The sequence below is a fragment of the Artibeus jamaicensis genome, unplaced genomic scaffold (genome assembly GCF_021234435.1).
Source record: "Artibeus jamaicensis isolate MK-2021 breed Jamaican fruit bat unplaced genomic scaffold, CSHL_Jam_final contig_889, whole genome shotgun sequence".
Taxonomy (NCBI): domain Eukaryota; kingdom Metazoa; phylum Chordata; class Mammalia; order Chiroptera; family Phyllostomidae; genus Artibeus; species Artibeus jamaicensis.
Window position 1 is genome coordinate 1,591,172 of NW_026522005.1, and position 20,516 is coordinate 1,611,687.

Consider the following 20,516-nt stretch of genomic DNA (forward strand, 5'->3'; position numbering starts at 1 on the left):
TGAATGTCTGACCTATGTAAGAAGGCTTTATTTGCCAGTGATTTTTCCCCCTCAAATCCAAAGTTCATTCTTTGGCCTGAAAAGCACGAATGTTGATGATATTCAGTTGTACTGAAGGGACCTGGGGAGGGATTTAAATAGAGATAGACAGACAAGAGAATGTATAGAATTTTGAATTTGAATTTGTTCTCCAAAACAAATAATGGTTCAACCAAAATAAATGTTGCTCATCCCTCTGTTTTTAAAAATAAAGTTCTCTATTTACATAACATATATATAGCATCCATTTGACATCTGTGTATTTTTTGAAAGGTCATGGCCTCTGGTTGAGTAGATACGAAAACGTGCCCTTTTTTCACCTCCCTGAGCCTGACGGACATGTCACAGCACCACTGTTGGCGGGATTCTATATGTTTTGGACCATGATCATTTTGTTGCAGGTAATTTCTGTTGAGCTCATTACAGGAGTTTAAGATCTTTGCTACTTACCCAGCTATACTCAATTTCTCAACCTTTCTTTTCCATCTGTAATATTTTTTAAATTGTGTGGTTCTTTTCAGGTCTTGATTCCTATTTCTCTCTATGTTTCCATTGAAATCGTGAAGCTTGGACAAATATATTTCATTCAAAGTGATGTCGATTTCTATAATGAGAAGATGGATTCCACTGTCCAGTGCCGAGCCCTGAATATCACCGAGGACCTTGGGCAGATTCAGTACCTCTTTTCTGACAAGACAGGAACACTCACCGAGAATAAGATGGTTTTTCGGAGGTGCAGTGTGGCAGGCTTCGATTACTGTCATGAAGAAAATGGTGAGCATTGGGTGTATGTTAAAACCAACCTTAACATTGATCTTTTCACACTCACCTGAAGGTTTGGTAATTCAAGCATAGAAGTGCTGTATTTATCATTGGGTATTTAATCACTCAAACAAGCATTAAACTTAATTGCCATCCCTTCAGAAGTTAATAGGTCAAAGTCAAGGAGTTGGCTGCCATGGTTTCTTTTAAAGGCAAGTGAATTACCAACAGAAGTAGAGGCTGGGGTTGTAGATGGTGACAATGATATTGCATTATAGATGCTTTTGAGAATCTAATGAATATTTAAACCATATTCTAAAAAACATTTTGAAAATAATTCCAAAGGGACTAGAGGCTCCCCCTAACCCCAATACTCAGCCCATAAGTATTTGTGGATTCCTGGTTATATGAGCTGAACTTCTGACACTAAGTAAGTCAATACATAGATCACAAGTTTTTCTTAAAGAATTGAACTTTACGTTTGTTATTTATAAAAGTAATATGTACTCCTATGAAGATAATTCTGAGAAATGTTCAAAACAAATTAAAAGCCCTATTCTCTCAAGGTTAACTACCATTAACAGTTTGATGAATATATAACCACCCATTTCTTTATGTATTTTCCTCTAAATGTGAACATATCTATTTACACATTTCCCTTTTGTGAGTTAGAACATGTTATGATACTGTTTTGCAGTTTGTTTCTTTTATTCAACTGTATCTTGTGGACTTTTTTGCAAACCAGTTCATTAAGTGCATGCTGTTGCATTATTTGTGGTCAAGCTCAGTTTGCTATTGTAACAGTACTTTTCAATTAACATTACTTAGTTATTCAAAATATTTTGTGAGGTGCTAATAGGTGGCATTAGTCCATGATATCTTATAGCTTAGAATTTAGAGCAAGAAGATAGACAAATAAGATTTAAAATTATGATAAATAAAATAAAAGAAATGCCTGTTTCTCACACCCAACTCTAATGGGATGAAGTTATTCTTTTTAGTCTGTGTGATTTTTGTGGGCACAGTTGGCACTTCATTGTCTTAGTTTGTAATTTAGTACTGATGTTTAACTTTTTATATGCGTATTGGTCATTTGAATTTCATGTCCTTTTCCCAAACTACAAGAGTAGTTATTATTCTAGTGTTCTTATTCAAGTGTTCTTATTCTATCCTTAGAATAAGAATTACTATTTCTTACTATTCTGTTATAGTTTTATCTATTATATTAGTGCTGATGTTCAGCTTGCATGCCCCAGTCTACGTGATGTTGGGCCAGTGTCCATTTTCATTTGTGCACTTAGACTGAATCAGTTGTTAAATACTTTGATATTATCAGCCCTGTTATAAGCCCATTCTTCTTTATGAAGCAAATATTTTGCTCATTTATGATTTATGGTTGTACTAGTTTTCTATAGCTACATAATGATTTGCCACAAATGTAGTGGCTTAACACAATACAAATATACAATCTCATGGCTTCTGTGGGTCAAGAATCTCTTGGGGTCCCTTACCAGCCTGAAATCCAGGTGTCAGCTGGGACTGTGGTCTTATGTGAGGCTCAGGGGCCTGTCCTTAGCTCATTGGCTTTTGGGAGAATTCTGAGTATCGAGGTTATGGTGCTGTGATCCTGTTTCTCTGCTGGCTCTCAGCTGGGTCATTTCTAAGGTCCTTGAGGTCGCCAAACACATGACAGTTGGCTTCTTCAAGGCCAGCAGCGGAACTTCTAATTTTGAGCCTCTCTCTGTCACTTCAGGGAAGGACTGACGCCTCCTTTAGTGCATTTCTTTGGAGTTTGTTTTTCATGTACATGTTAATATGTGGTTTTAAAACAGAAGTGGCATCACCGTGTGCTTTTACTTTTATACTCATTTTTCTGAAGACTTCATCATGGCTCCCTTTCCATTATCTCCTTGTTCTTCTAATGGTTATTCTATACTGCATGCAGGAATTGCTGTAGTTCATGTAATTGACCCCTTAGTTTAGGTTGTTGGCAGTCGTTTGCTGTGGTAAGCAAAACTGGAGTGAACATCCCTGTAGCTAAGCCTCTAATTGGTGAGGCTGGAGTTTTCTAAAATTATTTGACCACAGATCTGATATTTTCAAGAAGTATTTTGCAGCACTAATGTTTCATAAAATACATGATGGAAAGCACTGCATTATTTTTTGTATTGGTAGCATGTATAATTTTGTGTTTGTAACATTTAAGAGGGCTAATGCCAGCCTTCCCCCAGCCCAGCTCCTGAACATTCGTGCTGCTGATCAGTGAGTGCTTCCCTTCTGTGGCTCCTCATGCAGAGAAGATACCGAGTGACTAAGAATCAAACGCTGCCGTGATAGTAAAGTGATAGAATTCCTGCTTGTGAGCCATGGAGTGTTGGGCTGCTTCAGGTGCTCACGCTGCCTGTGAATGCTTCTTTACTCTGTCCACCTGGAGCTTCTGGTCTCTTTCCCGCAGTGACTTAGAAATGAGTCCATACCTGCACACTCGTGCACACACACTGAATGTTGAAGGGGGTGATGATGGCAGCCAGTTCTCCCAAGAACTGAATTCTGGGGAGACATATTATAAGTCTAAGACACTCTTTTCACTGCAATGAAAACAAGATAACCCTTCGGGCTTTTCTATTAAGAGAAATCTCCATAAAGAATACTTCTTCTTGGAAATAGCCGCTTACGCATATGTAATTAAACTAAAACATCTGACTGACCATTTAATGTTTTAAAACCTTGCAACTTAGAAATCTGGTCCATGGACTAAGCAGCATACAGACAACTAGCAGTCCACCAAGTGCGTGTGTGTTGACTGTTTATATGTGTTCTAGACACGGGACATAATGAGAAGGCAGATACGGCCCTGCTCTCACAGAGCTTCTTTCTACTGGAGAAAGTAGTCACCAGTAAAATAATTTTTAAATCAAGAAAAATACTAAACAGTAAAAAGTGCTTGCAAAGAATTAAAATGGAATGATATAATAAAAATTATTCAGGATTAGGTGACTGGGCAAGGCTTCTCTAAAGGGGACCTTAGAACCTAGATCTAAATTACATAATCTTGAAGTTCAGGGACAAAAGCCTTTCGATCAGAAGGAGCAGCAGGGCCAGCCCTCAGGCTGAAATGCCCTGGGCAGTTTTCAAAGTAAAAGAAAGGCCAGTGAGGCTGAGTTGTAGTGAAAGTGTGGAAGAGGAGAGGCAAGAAAGGTAGAGGGGTCAGCAGAGGTCGGGTCATTCTGAGTTATGTAAGCCAAGAGAAGGGGCTCAGAATTTATTCTGAGTGAATTGTGAAGCCACCGGACGGTTCTGTGCTTCACCTTGTAGGAAGCTCACTCTAGCTACTGTGTGAGGAATGGGTTGCTGAGGGGCAGGGACACCAGTTATGAGGCTAGTGCTGTAGTCCTCTTGAGAGATGATGATGACTTGGATGAAGGTAATGGTGATGGAGAGAATTCAAGGTATTTGAGATGTGTTTTGGATAGATAGTGGACAGCTTTTGGTGATGCTTTGACTCTGGAGGCTAGGGAAGAAGAGGGGAATCGGAGAATTGTAGGTTTTGGGCATAAGTAACTAGACAGTTAGGTACCATTTACACAGTTGGGGAAGACAGAGAAAGCGTAAGTCTGAGGGAGAAGAAAAGGAGAGTTCTGTTGTCACATGTCGAGTTTAAGTTATTTATTTACTAATTCAATAAGAGTTTACTGAGTATCTCTCAACACTGCTTTGGGCTGTGGGGATATCATATTAACATACCAGATAAAATGATTTGCCCTTTTGAGGTTAATAGTAAAAATATAAGCAAATAAGTTATACGCTGTCTAGATGGTGGCAAGTGCTGGGCTAGGATTGGTAGTAAATGCCGTGGTTAGATCTGGGAAGTCTTCGCTGACAGGGGGACACAATGCGATACTTGAGGGAAGTGAGGGGGTGAGCCATGCAGGTATCTGCTCCAGGAACCTCCTAAACATGCAGCTGGAAGTGTCCAAGGAAGAACTGGATTCCAATTAGAAGTCAGAGTTGAAGGTCTAAGTCTGGAGGTCATGTGCAAAGAGTTGATATTTCAAAGATGGGACCAGATGGTAGAACCGAGGAGGACTATTATAGGTGGAGAAGGGAAGGAGCTTCTTCAGCAACCCAGTATGTGAAGGTTGAGGGAGTAGGAGATAGCAGGAGGCGCAAGATGGAACAGCCACTGGAAATAGGAGAAAAAACAAGTACCTGTGATGTTAGAGAAACAAAAAGCCATTTCAAGGATAAATAGTCAACCCTGTTGGGTATTGCTAAGAGTTCAAGTAAAATACAGACAGATGTAATCATTGGATCTGGTGACGTGGGTGGCCTTGACAAGAGCAGTGTCAGTGGACAGGCAGGAAAGGAAGCCCTGAGATTGGTGTAGGTGAATGAGGGGAGAATTATAAGGGTGACGTTTTTGAGAAAGCCACAGGGGTGGATGCAGATCACGAGTGGAGGGTTTGGCATTTGGCTTTTACCCATGGTAAGAAGAGGGACGACAGCGAGTTTGGGTACTGGTGGAGACAGGTTGGTAGATTCAATGATGGGAAAAGAAGGAAATTCCTATCTGATTGCTTCTACTTTTCTCCATGAGGTAAGTTCATTAACTAGGGGTATTGCGGGAGGGGAGGTTGGGGGCCAAGTTTGGAAAAGGAGGGGATGGTATGAAATAGCTGTTCAAGGAAATGCCTGACATTCAACTTGCAAGTGGTCCTTTTCAGGTAATGATGCGGTATGATTTTTACCCCTCAGCCAAGAGACTGGAGTCCTATCAGGAAGCCATTTCCGAAGATGAGGATGTTGCAGACACTCCCACCGGCTCTCTCAGCAATATGGCAAAACCCAGGGCCCCCAGCTGCAGGACGGTTCAGAACGGGCCTTTGGGAAGTACGTCCTCGAATCATCTGGCTGGAAGCTGTTCTGCTCTGGGAAGTGGAGAAGGAGCCAGCGAAGTGCCTCGTTCCAGACAGGCTGCTTTCAGTAGCCCCATTGTAAGTGTGAATGGGCGACTTGACTCTTGTCCGTCCATAATGAATAATGACAGGACATCCTCGTAATTATCATAGAGCCAAACACTGTTGTCTTCTCGAGAGGGGAAGAGACCACATAACTGCAGTGCAGTGTGAGTGCCACACACAATTAGATGTATAAACACGCAGTTTCATAAATTCCTAATGGGGGGGGGCTACTTCAATATTGAGAACTAGTATATCATTTTGGGGGGAAAAAAAGAAGTAAGATTTCTGGTCAGAGCCCATCATGTCTGAGCCTGAGGAGGGCCGCCTAGGTGGGCGGACCACGGCTCTCTCTCGGCAGAGCTGCCCAGAGTTACTCCTACACAGGTAAGTACCTATGTCTCAGTCCTGGGGAAATTTGAAGCCCTTCGGTGCTTTTCAGTCCTTTTTATTTTTTGCCATCTCCTCATTGAAGCCTGTGAGTACTGGGTTCCTATTACTCATTTTAGAAACAGAAAGCTGTACTCTCTAAGACACATTTCAATGCTTCCTTAATCCTCTAGTTTTCATTCCACAGCAGTGCAGTTCATTCTGCCTGGATGGCTGTTCTCTTGGATCTTTGTATGGCTGTCTCCTTCCTGTCGTGGAAGCCTCAGCCAGATGTGACCTCCTTGGTAAACCTTCCCCACCTCCCCACACCTCTCTGTCCCAGTCTAGAAGCATCTTACTTCCCTGTGTGTAGGTTAGTGTTTTGCATCTCCCTTCTCCCCCAGCCTGAGTGTCAGTTCCCTGGAAGCCAGGATTCCGTCCATCCCATATGCCCCTCTTTCCTTGAGGCATGCCTCACTCTGTAGATCAGCAATAAGTATTTATAGGATGAGTGCATTAATTAATGGGTTAATGGAAGACAATGGCATAATGCTAGACACTGGAGTATACAATGAGTAAGACATGCATCTATCCTCCAGTTTTGTTCTAAGTAGATGAGGCAGACGTGAATAAATGTAATGCTGTATTGACAGTGCAGTAGTACTGGCTAACACAAAGTATAGTGAGGTCACAGCGAAAAGAGTCATCAACTCCAAAGGGGTAGGGAGGGGACAAGAAAGGCTGCACAAAAGAGGGAAAACTTGACTTGGGATTAAACTAATTCCAAGTTTAGGAGTAGTAGGGGGTTCCAGAGTAGAAAAGGGAAGACAGGCCCTTGGGGCAGACAGCATGGTGGCACATGCAAAGGCCCAGACCACAGGACAGAAGGACATGGTGTGGAGGAGGGATGGTCAGTGTGTGGTGGTTGGCCTCTCTCTTTTTTCCTTCAGGTCCCTGGTATCAGGGAATCTGAGGGAGCCAAAAGAAGGCATTGGTGTCCATACTTAAACCAAAGTTGTCCAGGTGGAGCTGTGGGTCCCAGAGACGAGTGGAGATGGCAGTGGAAAGTGAAATTAAAACCTTGGGTAGAGGTGGAGCCTAGGGGAGGAGTAGGTTCAGCATTAAAGCTCCTTGGTCAACTTCACTTCCTGCGGAGGGTAGCTTTGTTACTAAACCAGGGGTGTTTCAGGTTTTGCAAAAACAATTAAAGTACGTTTGTGTCACTTTCAGTTTTAACACAAACTTAATGTTTAGCATATATTAAGGCACTGAAAATCACCAGCAAATATTTTTGGAGGGCAAAGAGCAATCGTAGCTGGTGTTTGCGTGTGTAATTTGGACTTCAATGGGGGGAAAAAAGAAAAGAAAGAAAGTAACCTGAATACGAAATCTGCAGCCTGGTAGGAAGGCATAATATGAATCATGGGGGACATCTGAAGTTTGAAATACTCAGATATTATAAAAGATCAGGACTTTGGACTCCCACCATGAAATCAGGTAAGGCTTTGTTTAATTATGGGGAGCTATCCACATTGAGCTCTGTATTCTCTAATTAGAAATACAAATTTTCTCTGCATTTTAAAAACTGTCTATCTGAGGCCAAGTGACCAGGATGTATGTATGTTTTCTAAAGAGGAACATCTTTTTTAGTCTGTTCATCTACTCCCTTCTTTATAAATGTAAAGCAGCAAGTGTTTGATAGTGATGGGCAATGGCAGACTTCTCTTGTCTCTCCATGTGCCAGGTACTGAGTTGGAGACCCAAAGGTCAATACAATACGGCCCTTCCTTTAAAGGAACTTACGACCTCTATGGGAAGAGAAGTACCTGTGCGTGGAACCTTTTAAAGCAAGATGGCCTGGGCCTGATTCTCTAAGTAACAGATGTTCAGGAAGGAACTGTCCATCACAGAAAACAAGAACAAAAGTCAGTTTTGTAATACAGGGTGAAGAAGACTTTTATCTTAGGAAAAATGTCTGTAGGTACAGTCCTATAAATCAGAATTATGTGTGATAACTCTACCTTCTCCTCAACTCAGCAACTACATATCTTAGTCGCTAGGAAATGACTTATTTTATGGAGACCAGCAAAAGTGTAAGAATGCTCCTTCACTTTGACGTGGATCTTCCGTTAACGGTTCTGGGATCTTCTTTCATATATTGTTTTATGATGCTTTTAGGGTCTTTTGTGGTCCTCAGTTTCTGGGTTTTCTCACATTTACTTTGATAGTTCCTTTTGTAAACACAGCTCTTTTGACCAGCGCCCAGCTTTTCCCAGCTCTGATGTCACTTCTATTCCTGTGGTCACTGCACAGGCTGCCGGTCACGCAGTCATCACATTCCCCAAATGATGTATTAGATTGACTTCCACCAGTAGCCTTGGTCACAAAGACGTAAGTTACAGACCTTTCATTAGTCTGAGGTGACTTCAGAAGGCAGCGGTCTTTATATCATTAGTCAGTGTGGAGATCACTGGCACAATGAAGTCAGTAATAACTTCTGAGGTCCCTCACTCAATCCCAAACATGTTCCATAGACCAAACGTCTCTGAGATACAGAGTTCAAGAAGCCTGCTCAAGCTTGCTTCTTGGAGCTTTCCAGGACCCATTGAGCTCTCTGAGAAGTGCTTCAGGAAAGAAACCCTTTGGATTTAAATATTTCTTCAACTTATTTCAGTATGGAACTCTTTGGTTTCCTTTGGGGGAGGGAGGTACTTAATATTTACATTCTGAGAAGACTGTCTCTGGCAGTATTGCTCCAACCCATGAAGTCTCAGAAGCCCTGGATGATGGCGTCACCATGGGTCTCAACAGATATCACGCAGCAAGCTGCACAGGCATCGCTGGGTTGACTAAGCATGGAGTGAGAAGGCCCTCAGCCTGTACCACTCTCTCCTACTGACTTTGAGGAAAAGACTGTTTTCCTAGTGAGGGCCTAGCTAGGCCAGGGGTCAGCTCAGTGTCACTATGTTCAGGACTCAGGAGGACATGTGGACAACTCATTAATGAACAGCCACCAGATTACATGTGCCTATGAACTCCATCAGACTGCAACAAGATTCAAATTTTGCTAAATCAAATACCCCAGGACAGCAGATAGAGACATGTTTGAATAGAAATGTAAGAATGTTTTGTAAAGGCAGGTGACTTGGACCTTTAAAACCTATTGCTTCATTCCGCATGTTCTCCAGGTTTATCCAGGCTGTTGCAAAGGGTAAAATTTTCTTCTTTTACAAAAATTTTATGGCCAAGTAGTGTGCCATTGTGCAAATGGGCCATAGTTGTTTTATCCACTCATCTGATGGGCACTTAGAAAATGAGCCAGTCAGAGAAAGACAAATACCATATGATTTTACTCATATGTGGAATCTAATGAATAAACTGAACTACTAACAAGCCAAATAGACACAGATTCGTAGAGTGCAGCCTGACAGCTTTGGAGTTGGGGGTGGAGGGATCAAGCAAAAAGGGAAAAGAACTCATGGGCACAGACAACAGTGTGGGAACTGTGGTTGGGGCGGGTGGGGAGGGTGAGTGGAGATGGAAGGGGATATAACTGGGATTAATGGCAATGGAAAAATTACAATAAAAACTAGGGGGGAAATGGGCCTGGCAACCTGCCTGAAGCTGAGTGTGTCATTTGAGAAGGAAATGGAACATTACATGATTTGGGTTCCTGTTACACTGGTCTCATCCCACCTACTATCTCCTTTACGTTATACAACCATAATTGTGAGGCAGGTGTTATTTTGACCATTATTTGCAAGAGGAAAATGTAGCCGAGGGGGTGAGGTAGGCTAGGGCCACTAGCTCGTGTGCAGGGGGGGCTAAGGTCTGAGCCCAAACCCATGTGATTTCCAGCCTGCACTCTTTTCTTACTGAGCCTGTGCTAAATCTCACCAAACTCCTGAGCATAAAATACATGCCACAGTCTTCTAAGTCTAGTACCACACATCTCCACGTTTTCCTTTTTTCACTAAATCACTCCTGGCTTTCATGCCTCTAGTATGTTTTGCCAGCCAACTGTGTCTAGGACTTTTCGAGAACACAGTGGTGTTTTTGTGGAAGCTTGATTTGAGGTCCCTTTTGATGCATCTGAAATATTTCTAAAGCAGTTGACTCTATGCAACTGGCTAACAAACAGATTCCTAGTACAGTGTTCTTTGTTAAAACTAGTATCCTCAATAAGTGAGAGGAGCACTCTGTTAAACAAAATGGGGTAGTTTTTTCAATGACAGAACTTGCTGGAGCCCATTTGTACTAAGAGTCTTTAAGAAGAAAGCACATCTTTAAGAATCTTTAAGAAGAATAGCGTTGCCGTGTACTTTCGATGATCAGAAATCTCTAGGACGGACCCACAGGAACGTCTTGCAGAGTGTTACTTGGAAATGCTGATTGACACGGACGGCCCACAGAGTCCGTGGTGTTATGGGTGAGACATGAGACAAATTCACACGGACTATCGAGTCCTGTGGAGGAAAAGGGACAGCATGACTACCCCCTCAAGCGGGGAGCGCCCTGACCTTGCCTTGACAGGGTTTTATTGGGTTTCAATTTGCACAGAAATATAGGTAAAGTTCATTAATCATTGTCAGGCAGTAAGGATCAAACAATACATAGCACAAAAAGAACTCCCCTGAGTCAGGATCTGTTAGCTAAAGGGCTACAAAACTTTGGGAAACAAACTCATTTCCTGCTCGGACCTTTATCATTTAATTAAGAGCATTCTTAGCAAAGCAGGTTCACAGGAGTTTACGTATTCTTTCTCAGGTCTGAACCACCACCACCACCACCCCCCCCCCCCCGCCCCAGCCCGCCCTTTCCAGCACAGGGCTGCACCACCCTCTGTCATTGTTTCAGACTTAAGTCAGGCAGGGGAAGTAAGGCAGCCAAGAGATTAGGAGACTTCTCACAGACAAAATGAGGACTGAGGCTTTGTCAAAGCCAAGGGGCGAGGGTCCATCACCCCCTTGCTACATAGGCCCCCAAGTCCTCTCCTGGGGCCTCCAGGTAATCATGCCTGTCTTAGGTTGTTCCCCCCTTGGGGAGTCTTACCCATCATTGGCTAACCAATCAAGAATTAGAGGTAATTTATAGATGAAGTAAAAGTAGAAGCAGTGTTCCTACTAGGGAGATGAGCTTTGTCTCCTTAGTGGCTTATGGTCCAAAGGTCGCTCACTCAGCCTTGGCCATGGGCGCGCTTACAGTTCCTGAAACCAGGCAGGGTGGTTCCCAACAGCTGATTAAATCCGTGGCCTGCTCATTGTAATTTTTATTCTGTAATGTTGGTTTTTTTTAACAATAGTAGTGACCAGACCCATAAAATATTATGTTAAAATTACGTGGTGTGAATAAATGCCTATCAAGAGTTGATACTCGTCAGTTGCTTTTGGATGCATCTATGCCCAAAGTGGCGTCCTAGACATGCTGATTTATGGGTACAGCTCTGGCACTGGGTAAGAGGACACTCATTCACCTGTGTTTGGGTGAAAGGCATCATTCCTGTCTCCTGTTTAGTTTTAGTTAATAGCCAAGGTAGACCCCACTGATACTGTACGTCCTGAATTTTCCATTTTTTGTCTTTCCCTGTTCTCACTTTCCATGATACCTTGTACATTAAATCATCTTGAGTAGAATAAAGTCTACTGTTTCCTGCTCCACATATTCTGGTTATAAAAGCTATTTCTCGTTTAGATACTTGTGATAACACTTTGTTTTATTGGGTCTCTAGGAAACAGATGTGATACCAGACACCAGGCTTTGGGACAAATTCAGTCAGATTACACCCCAGCTCTTCACCCCACCTGATGAGTCTGTCCCCAACTCGCTGCCAGAGACTTTGTACATCGTGGACTTCTTTATCGCTTTGGCAATTTGCAACACAGTGGTGGTTTCTGCCCCTAACCAACCACGGAGAAAGGTAAGACCCCCCAATGCAAATGAGGGCCACCTTCCGAAAGAGAACTTGGGAATTCAATGTTCTGGTCTTGTTTTGTGCATAATAATTGATAATAATAACGGCAGCTACTAATACCAGTTTGACCTTAATACAGCACCACATCTGCTCTCTGCACTTACAGTGTTCTAAGTGACTTTTTGGTGGTACCATATTTAATCCCCCCAACAACCCCAGGAGCTAGGCTCCGTGTCACTACAGCTGAGGGCAGGCAGCCTGCCCAGTCACAGGAGGGGAGCTGGTGAAAGCTAGTCTTGTGGAATGGGCTCTGTTCATTTTGCTTTAGTTCCCTTGCCAGATTGCAGCTTTCTTTCAGACTTCTGAGACCGCCAGCGTAGTATGCATTGCACCAAGCAACATACAAAGTATTGGATTTGTTAGTATGTTTAATGATAAAGTCCTTTTTTCATGTACCATTTGGGTTAGCTTTAACTGAATTAGTGTAAAATCTGCTGCCTCTGTGATATACCAAGGTTCTGCAATTCCCACAAAAGCTCTATTTCTAAGGTCTAGTTGTAGCTTAGAATTCATGGAAAATTCCTTTTCAATTAAAAAGAAAAACTTGTTTCAGACACTGGTGACCCAACACTTGCTGTGCTGCCTCCTTGGGTCTGACTGTCTCCCTTTACACACATCCACTTAAAATTCAATTTGCAGCACAACCCAATTAAACTTTAATTTCTGTCAGATCATTTTCCTTTGGTAACTTCAGAGGTGGTCAACTTTCACATAAAAACAATTTACTTCTGATTAAGCTTTCACTTGATCAGAAAATGTGCTTTTATAAGATTTCATCTAGAAACTTGTCCCTCCAAAAGTGATTCTGGAATTACAAAATGAATTGCTGGGTGTTCTGTTTTCTCCCAATATAACACCTCCTATATATCTATTTCCAAAGGAGACATCGTTAGGTGTTTTCTGCTTAAGAAACATTGGTACCTTATCCCCAAAGAATGCAATATTCTGTGTCCGAAAATGAAATTTCTGCAGGCAGGTAGGAGCCTAAGTTTCGTGGTATTTCAAGGTGAGGATGGAAAGGCAGTAGACAAGGAGCTGGTCAGCGATCGTGTGGGTCACGGAAGCCTCCATCGTGAGTGGGCTTCCCTTTTCATTTCTGAATTATCAGCAAGTTTGAAAATGGACCATCATGAGTCCCCCAAACTATCATAAAGTTGAAAATCTTTAGAAGAAATCTGTTTAATTCCTTGGGCATTTTTGAATGAGAAAACTTTACGATCCAATTAATTGGCCTTCATAATCTAATATGCTATTATTGAATCGTGAATTTGCTTACAATTTTAAAATTGTTATTGCTAGGATGCATGCAATAAAGATTATGGATTTTTCTATATTTTAAATTAGGTCATTAGGAAAAATTGCTAATAAGCACAGGCACTGCTGGCAATATTAGCATTGTCTTCCTCCATCAGTTGTCTGATTCCTTCCTAAATGGTTGTAGAAAATTGTAAAGCCACCAGTATTAGCATGCCATTTTCACAGTGGCCCTTTTTATTTTTGTTAGTGTCTCCTGTGGCAGGTGTAGGCGTGAAGCTGGCTGATCTCGAGTTCAGGGAATGGCAGCTCTTTGCATCGAAGTTTCTCGCAGTGTGACTTCAGAGTTGCCTTACAATGCTTTTGACTGTATGCTTGCCCCCCAAATTCTTTCCTAGACCAGACTCTCTTCGCTGAGCGGAATGCCCATCAAGTCTTTGGAAGAGATTAAAAACCTTTTCCAGAGATTGTCTGTCCGAAGATCAAGTTCACCATCTCTCTCCGCTGGGAAGGAGCCATCTGCTGGGATCCCAAACGCCTTCGTGAGCAGACTCTCTCTCTTCAATCGAGTGAAGGTGGCCCCCCCGGTGGAGGAAGAAGTCTCCCAGGCCAGCGGGGGCCTTCAGGAATTGGGAAGCTCGGCTTGCCTCCCGGAGACAGAGAAAAGAAATGGTGATGCAGGCATCGCCAGTGTCCAGGTGGATGGCCTCCCTGGACAGCCCTCGACCTCCCATCTGTGTTACGAGGCCGAGAGCCCAGACGAGGCGGCGCTGGTGTACGCCGCCAGGGCTTACCAGTGCACTTTACAGTCCCGGACGCCAGAGCAGGTCACGGTGGACTTTGCTGCTTTGGGACCCTTAACATTTCAGCTCCTACACATCCTGCCCTTTGACTCAGTGAGAAAAAGAATGTCCGTCGTGGTCCGGCACCCCCTTTCCAACCAAATCGTGGTGTACACAAAGGGGGCCGATTCCGTAATCATGGAATTGCTCTCTGCAGCTTCCCCAGGTGGGTTCACCCAGGACCGAGGGTAGTGACGTGAAAGGCGTGTAGAGGAAAAGACCCCTTCCACTGGTTTGATGAGGGCAAACGAGCATATATGTGGGCATCAGTCACACTTGGTGAAGTAGGGAAAGTTCACGAGGATTTTGGTGAGGAAGCACCTAAGTTTTGCAGCTCCCCAGACCTCGGTCCAAATCTGGCCTCTGTCGTTAGCTGTATCTTGATAAAGTTGCCGGACTTCTGTGCCTGAGTCTTCAGTAAATGGGGATTGCATTACCTTATTTCTAGGTTCCTCAGAGATTTAATGTCATACTGTATATATATGGACAGCCTCTGCCCAGTGCCTGTCTTTGGGGGCGACTTTTCCCACAAGTCTCCCCATCCGCCACAGATGAAAGTAAACACCACCAAGACATCATCTGCTTGAGGAGGAGAGGTGGCCAGTTTCTCAGAGGAAAAAGGCCTCGAGCTCCTTCCTCCAGGGACTTTTATTGGGTTGTAATACACAGGAATACAGGGCGGCAAGGATCAAATAGTAGATAACATTTCAAAGAAATCTGGGGGCTTAGTCCGAGTCAGAGTCTGTCAGGAAAGGAGTTTTGCAGAAACTTTAGGGTTTCCTGCTTGGACCCTTAACATATGAATGAAAGCACTCTTAGCAGAGCAGGTTTCACAGGTTTTTCAGGAATTTTTTTTGTGATGCCAGATTCCGCCCCCACCCCCCATCCACTCTGGCAAAGCAAGGAGCTGAACTCCTCCCCATCAGGTATTCAGGCTTAAATGGATTAGAGCCAGGAAGCGCTTCTCTCAGAGTACGGGGTGGGGGGGGGGAGCCAGGGAAACCGGGCCATGTCACATAGCCTGGGGGCAAGGGTCCATTGCTTGCTCTTTGTTGCAGTCCCCCTGAGTCCTTCCATGATGGCCTCCCAAGAGATCATGTCTGGCTTAGGTTGCCCCCCGCTGTGAGGAGACTTACCCTTCATTGACTTCAGACCAAGCTTTGGGGGCAGGGAGAGGAAACAGGCAATCTTTGCTACCAGAGACAAGCTTTGTCTCCTATGACTCACATTCCGGAGGTTGCTCACTCATCCATAGCCAGGGGGGAGGCGGGGGGGTAGAGTTACAATTCCTGAAACCAGGCAGAGCCGTCCATAACACCTAACAAATAGTGAGTGCTTGATGAGCAACTGATAGCATTTTTGTAGTGATTGCTACTGAAGGTGTGCGAACAGTGTTTATATTAAGTTCTTGGTATTTTCCTTTCCCCCGGGAGAAAGGAACAAAAGAAAGATTAATTCTGAGGGCCCCTTTTATTAATGCACATTGGAGATTCAAAACTACAAGGCTTTTTGTTTGTTGTGGGTTAAGCTATTACTATTTTTACAGATATGCCTGTAATTGGGCAGACAGGTGGCAGACCTGTGTTTTGTTAATTATTTCAGATGGAGCCAGTCTGGAAAAACAACAGATGCTAATAAGGGAGAAAACCCAGAAGCACTTGGATGACTACGCCAGGCGAGGCCTACGCACTTTATGTATTGCAAAGAAGGTGAGGCCGTTTAGCACACTGCTCGTTCTTGCCTGCCAAGTAATTTGGTTTAAAAGCACCTGACATCCACTGGGCTGCATTTTTAACAGGGGCAGGCTCACTTCACTGAAAAGGCAGAGGGTTTCTTTGGATCTTGAACTCTCCATTCTTACAACTAAGTGCGAATAGATACAAAGTACCTCACATCGCCTGGGCCCCCCCCCCCGCCCCCCCCACGCCCGCTGCTGCTGCTGCTGCTGCTGCTGCTGCAGCTGCATTGTAAGAACTTAAATGTAGCTTTCTCCCTCTATGGCAACCTGAAGTCAAAGGACGATGTATCACTTGTTCCTTTGCAAGGAATTCCCCTCAATTTTTATTTGGAAGTGGACTTTTTAGCTTCGCTAATAGTGGTCGGTGGTCAGTGGTCCCCTCTCTCTTTTTACCTTTACAAATAATTAACCCCATCTACCACCCATCAGAAGACATCAGAGGTGCTGCAGAGTTCTTCGTACCTCAAACTGGTATCAATCTTGATATCAGTTTCTCAACTGTACCATCAGAATTACCCTGAATTTAAGTAAGGGGAGACTTCTCCTAACTGCATAATGCTCTGAGTTAGTTACATAGATTAACCCAGTTTCCTCATAGATGGTGCCTAGAATTCCCCAGAGATACTGAGCTACAGGGCCCAGCCATCATCAGTGTCACCCTAGGCCGATCTCAGAATTCGGGAAGTGTGTGAGCAGGTGCTGAGGATAGGGGCTTGGCATGAGTGTGCCCAGAGAGAGGAAGGATACCTGAAGTGAGTAGATGGCGTGAGCATTGCTGCAGGAGTTAGTCCTAGCAAAATCATCCTGTGGTCGGCCTCATAGCTCCTTTTTCTATTCCCCCATAGGTCATGAGCGACACGGAATATGCAGAGTGGCTGAGGAATCACTTTTTAGCGGAAACCAGCATTGACAACAGGGAAGAATTACTACTTGAATCTGCCATGAGGCTGGAAAACAGACTAACCTTACTGGGTAGGTAGACTGTGTTGTATTCTCTGAATGCAGAATTTTGAAAAACAGTTGACATTTCCAAGATATTCACCAGTTATCTTCCCGCTTGGATCTGATGTGTGTGGTTCTGCCCACACTGTTCAGTCTCATCTCTGCCTGCCTTCCAGTCCTTTCCATTCTCTTCCCCACCACAATGAGCTGGACCCCATTTGTAGTGGGGTCAGGGCAGTGGTCCTTCAGAAGGTCATTTAAAAACCCAACACAACTTAGCATGGAGTCCTAAGTACAATAAATACCCTGGTTCAAGAGAAGCAACCTGAAGTCTCTTGCCAGGTATTGGGCATGATACTTAGTATGTGCTGTCTTTATGAATCTGCACAACGAATCTTCATTTTATTTGGAAAAAACTTGGGGCACGGAGCAGCCCCATGACTCGTTCAAAGTCACATGCTGGTAGCTGACAAGGCTGGGAAGCAACTCGGGTCTGCCTGGCTCCTGGGCCCGTGTTTCTCATCCTGCACCCATAGCTAGACCAGTGAAATGTATTTCTCCCCCTTCTCTTACTTCCTGACTTCAAGGAAAGGTTGCACAACTCTTGTGTTAGATGGAGCTGCGTCTTGAAATCTTCTGGAGCACTTAAAAAAAAATACTGCTGCCTACAGCCTGTTCCCAGGAATTCTGATTCAGTTGCTGTGATGTGTGGCCTGGACCTTTGACTTTGTAAAAGCTCCCCAAGTAATTCTAAGAGGCAGCCAAAGTTGAGAGCACCACTGCCTTAGAGTCTGGAGATTTAGTTTTTAGTATAAGCACTAACACACCAACTAGCCATCCTCTGCGCCCCATCCCTCTGGTTCAGAGAAAAGCAACGGTCTCACTTAGCATCTGGCCGATAGAATAAGGATTGCCCACTGCTGGGTGGGTCATTTCTCAGTGGTGGCGTGAGTACTCTGGGCGCACATTTCCTCAGCCGAAATCCCAGACTCTAAAGTGCTCTGTGGGCTGAGGGCCGACACTCACTGGGCAGCCAAATCAAGCTTGAGTTGATAAGACTGTTTATAAGTCTTTATTCTAATTAGTGTGAGCATTTGTATGGTTTGCTGCAGAAATATTAGTATACTAGGTTACTAGATGCTACAAAATAGGATATACTGACCATGTTAACTTTTTTAAATCTGCACAACTTTGAATTCCAAAACTGCCCTGGCCTCATTTCAGAAAAGAGAACTATAGGCGTATGCTATGGAAGAGCATTGAGAAGAGATATTACGTCTTACTGACAAGAGCATTCTTTAAACTTCTGCCCTTACTCTTGGCAGTATCACAGAATTATAAAATTCTAGAGCAAGGTTACATAAGTAACTGAAACAATCCCCCTCAATTTACAGAAAAGGAAGCTAGCCAAAAGGAGAACAAGTAAGTTTTATTGACTCCTAAGGCTTCCCTCTGGAAATACGACTTTGGATATGATTTTTTGGTCTGGGCCTTCACACTTCCTTTGTGTCCCTGGAAGTTACTGGAGCAAGATCGGGTTGGCTAACAGATACGGTTCAATCGTAGCCCCAGGCGAGCTTCAGCTGGCTCTCGTTTCTTACAAACCCCATTGCACTTTGGTCAATCTTTAGGTGCCACGGGCATTGAAGACCGTCTGCAGGAAGGTGTCCCCGAGTCCATCGAAGCCCTTCACAAAGCCGGCATCAAGATCTGGATGCTGACGGGGGACAAGCAGGAGACAGCTGTCAACATCGCTTCCGCGTGCAAACTGCTGGAGCGAGACGACCAGCTCTTCATCCTCGATACCCAAAGTAAAGTATGTATCATGAGATTACTCCAGTCTCTGTTTTTCCAGAGCCAGTGGAGCGTTTGTGATTTTGATGATTATAAGGAGAAAGAAAACCCGGTAACTGTTAGCCCCTCGACAGTTATTTATTCTATCCAGCAGCCTAGCTCACGCCCGGGGGAGGGTGTCCCAGCTCTTCTAAAGGCTCAGTGAAACGTCAGAATGATTCAGAGGAATCATTGCTGAATAAAGGCATTAAAAAGAGTCTTTATTTATTTGTTTGTTTGTTTTCCTCCTCCACATTGGGTGGGTTACCAGGGATTTAACAAGACGTAGCCCGTAGTGACAAATACATCAGGCTCTGGGATAACAGATCTCCCTTTCAAGTTGAGGAGAAGAGATGATTTCTGTTGGAATCATATGAATGTTTTTTTCCTAGTCATTCTAAAAATAGACTCTTGAGGTAAGCCTGCCCTCTAGTGGTAATTCTTAGATAGGGTTCCTAAGAATTTTAAAAGTTTGAAGATTTAAGAGGAAGGAAAAACTGTTATGTTTTTTTAAGCTGAAGGGATTTAGAGTTTGGACCCAGCCATTATTTCTCAGTGCTCCCCACCCCACCCAATATCTAACACAAACATTCTAATCAATAAACAAGCGTTATTTTTTTCCAGAAAGTTCCTGGTATAGTGATATTCTAAGATTTATGCATATTGTTTAATTAGCTTGGAAGACCTTTCTCCTTGCTTCCTCACCCCTTCCTCACTGGCGGTACCTAATCACTGACACCCATCCTGCTACACCAACCTGCCTTTTCCCGGAGCTGCTCATCCGGATCACCCCCTGGGCCTTCGTCCCGGGCTGCCGTGTGTGGTTAGCCGTGTCTTTAGGATCAAGCCTCAGTCAACACCCAGCTAGATCGCACACCTGAGGAAAGAAGAGTTTCCTCCTCCAACACAGAGCAGGTTCTCTTGGGCGGTGGGCAGTGGCCCGGGGACGCGTAACCACAGCCTGGGGCCAGCTCCGCACCAGCCGGGCGCTGAGCTCAGGAAAACGCTCAGTCATTTCAGTCACAAAATTGGTTGTGCCCCAAGGCTGGTAAGACCCAGGTTCGGTTGCTTGGCCTGCTAGTGGCCAGGTAAGTGACCTTGGGGAGTTACCTTCCTGAGCCTTTTTCCTTACCTGTAATGTGAAAGCAATGCCTATTTCATAAGGTGGTTATAAACATTAAATGAGAAAATGTATTGTTTAATGGTTTCCCTGGCAGGTACAAGGGGTTCAATGAACATTTAAAAGGAAAAGTAATCAGCTCTTGGTGTTCGATTTTAACTTTGTGAGCAACAGAATGTTTAAGGTTGTGAAGTTTATTTGTAAATATACACTTTACAAATAAATATTTGTAGAAATATTTGGTAGAATATTTGACACTACCGATTCAAATAATCTTTACAAGGTTACAATGTGTCAGCTGTGGACTATTCTAAATGCAGAAGTTGGGGGGGGTTGTTGTTTCATTGTTTTCGTTTCAGTTTTGTTTTTTGCTATCAGTAGCTATTTAACCTATGTGAATGTCACACAGGTAGAATAACTAAACAGCACACAGTGAACTTAATTTAGTTTCAGGATGACTCAGTCCATGCACATGAAATGCCAGGCACACAGCAGCAGCTCAGGCACTGGTGTTATTTCCTCTTCTCCCCACTCTGCACCCCTCAGGAGATGCTGGGAGTTGAGGGCATTGCAGATCAGGGAGCCCCATTTGTCAGTTCGGGAATGGGTTGGTCCTGCGACATTCCGAGTGGGCCCCCTGGGAACCGATGGAATGTCTGCTCGTCTCCAGTGTAGTACCTCAGCTTTA

At 43.8% G+C, this 20,516-nt stretch overlaps 1 protein-coding gene across 3 annotated transcripts in view; it reads left to right on the forward strand.

Annotated features, from left to right (window-relative positions):
• Positions 1 to 20,516, forward strand: part of ATP10D (ATPase phospholipid transporting 10D (putative)) — an 84,242-nt gene that overhangs the window by 39,340 nt on the left and 24,386 nt on the right. For all 3 annotated transcript variants that reach the window (XM_053654908.1, XM_037164739.2, XM_053654909.1), the window contains 8 exons: positions 313 to 440; positions 561 to 813; positions 5,557 to 5,795; positions 11,857 to 12,045; positions 13,752 to 14,361; positions 15,798 to 15,904; positions 16,779 to 16,905; positions 18,507 to 18,691. In XM_053654908.1, coding sequence (XP_053510883.1) covers positions 313 to 440; positions 561 to 813; positions 5,557 to 5,795; positions 11,857 to 12,045; positions 13,752 to 14,361; positions 15,798 to 15,904; positions 16,779 to 16,905; positions 18,507 to 18,691 — 1,838 coding nt within the window. The remainder of the gene's footprint in view (positions 1 to 312; positions 441 to 560; positions 814 to 5,556; positions 5,796 to 11,856; positions 12,046 to 13,751; positions 14,362 to 15,797; positions 15,905 to 16,778; positions 16,906 to 18,506; positions 18,692 to 20,516) is intronic.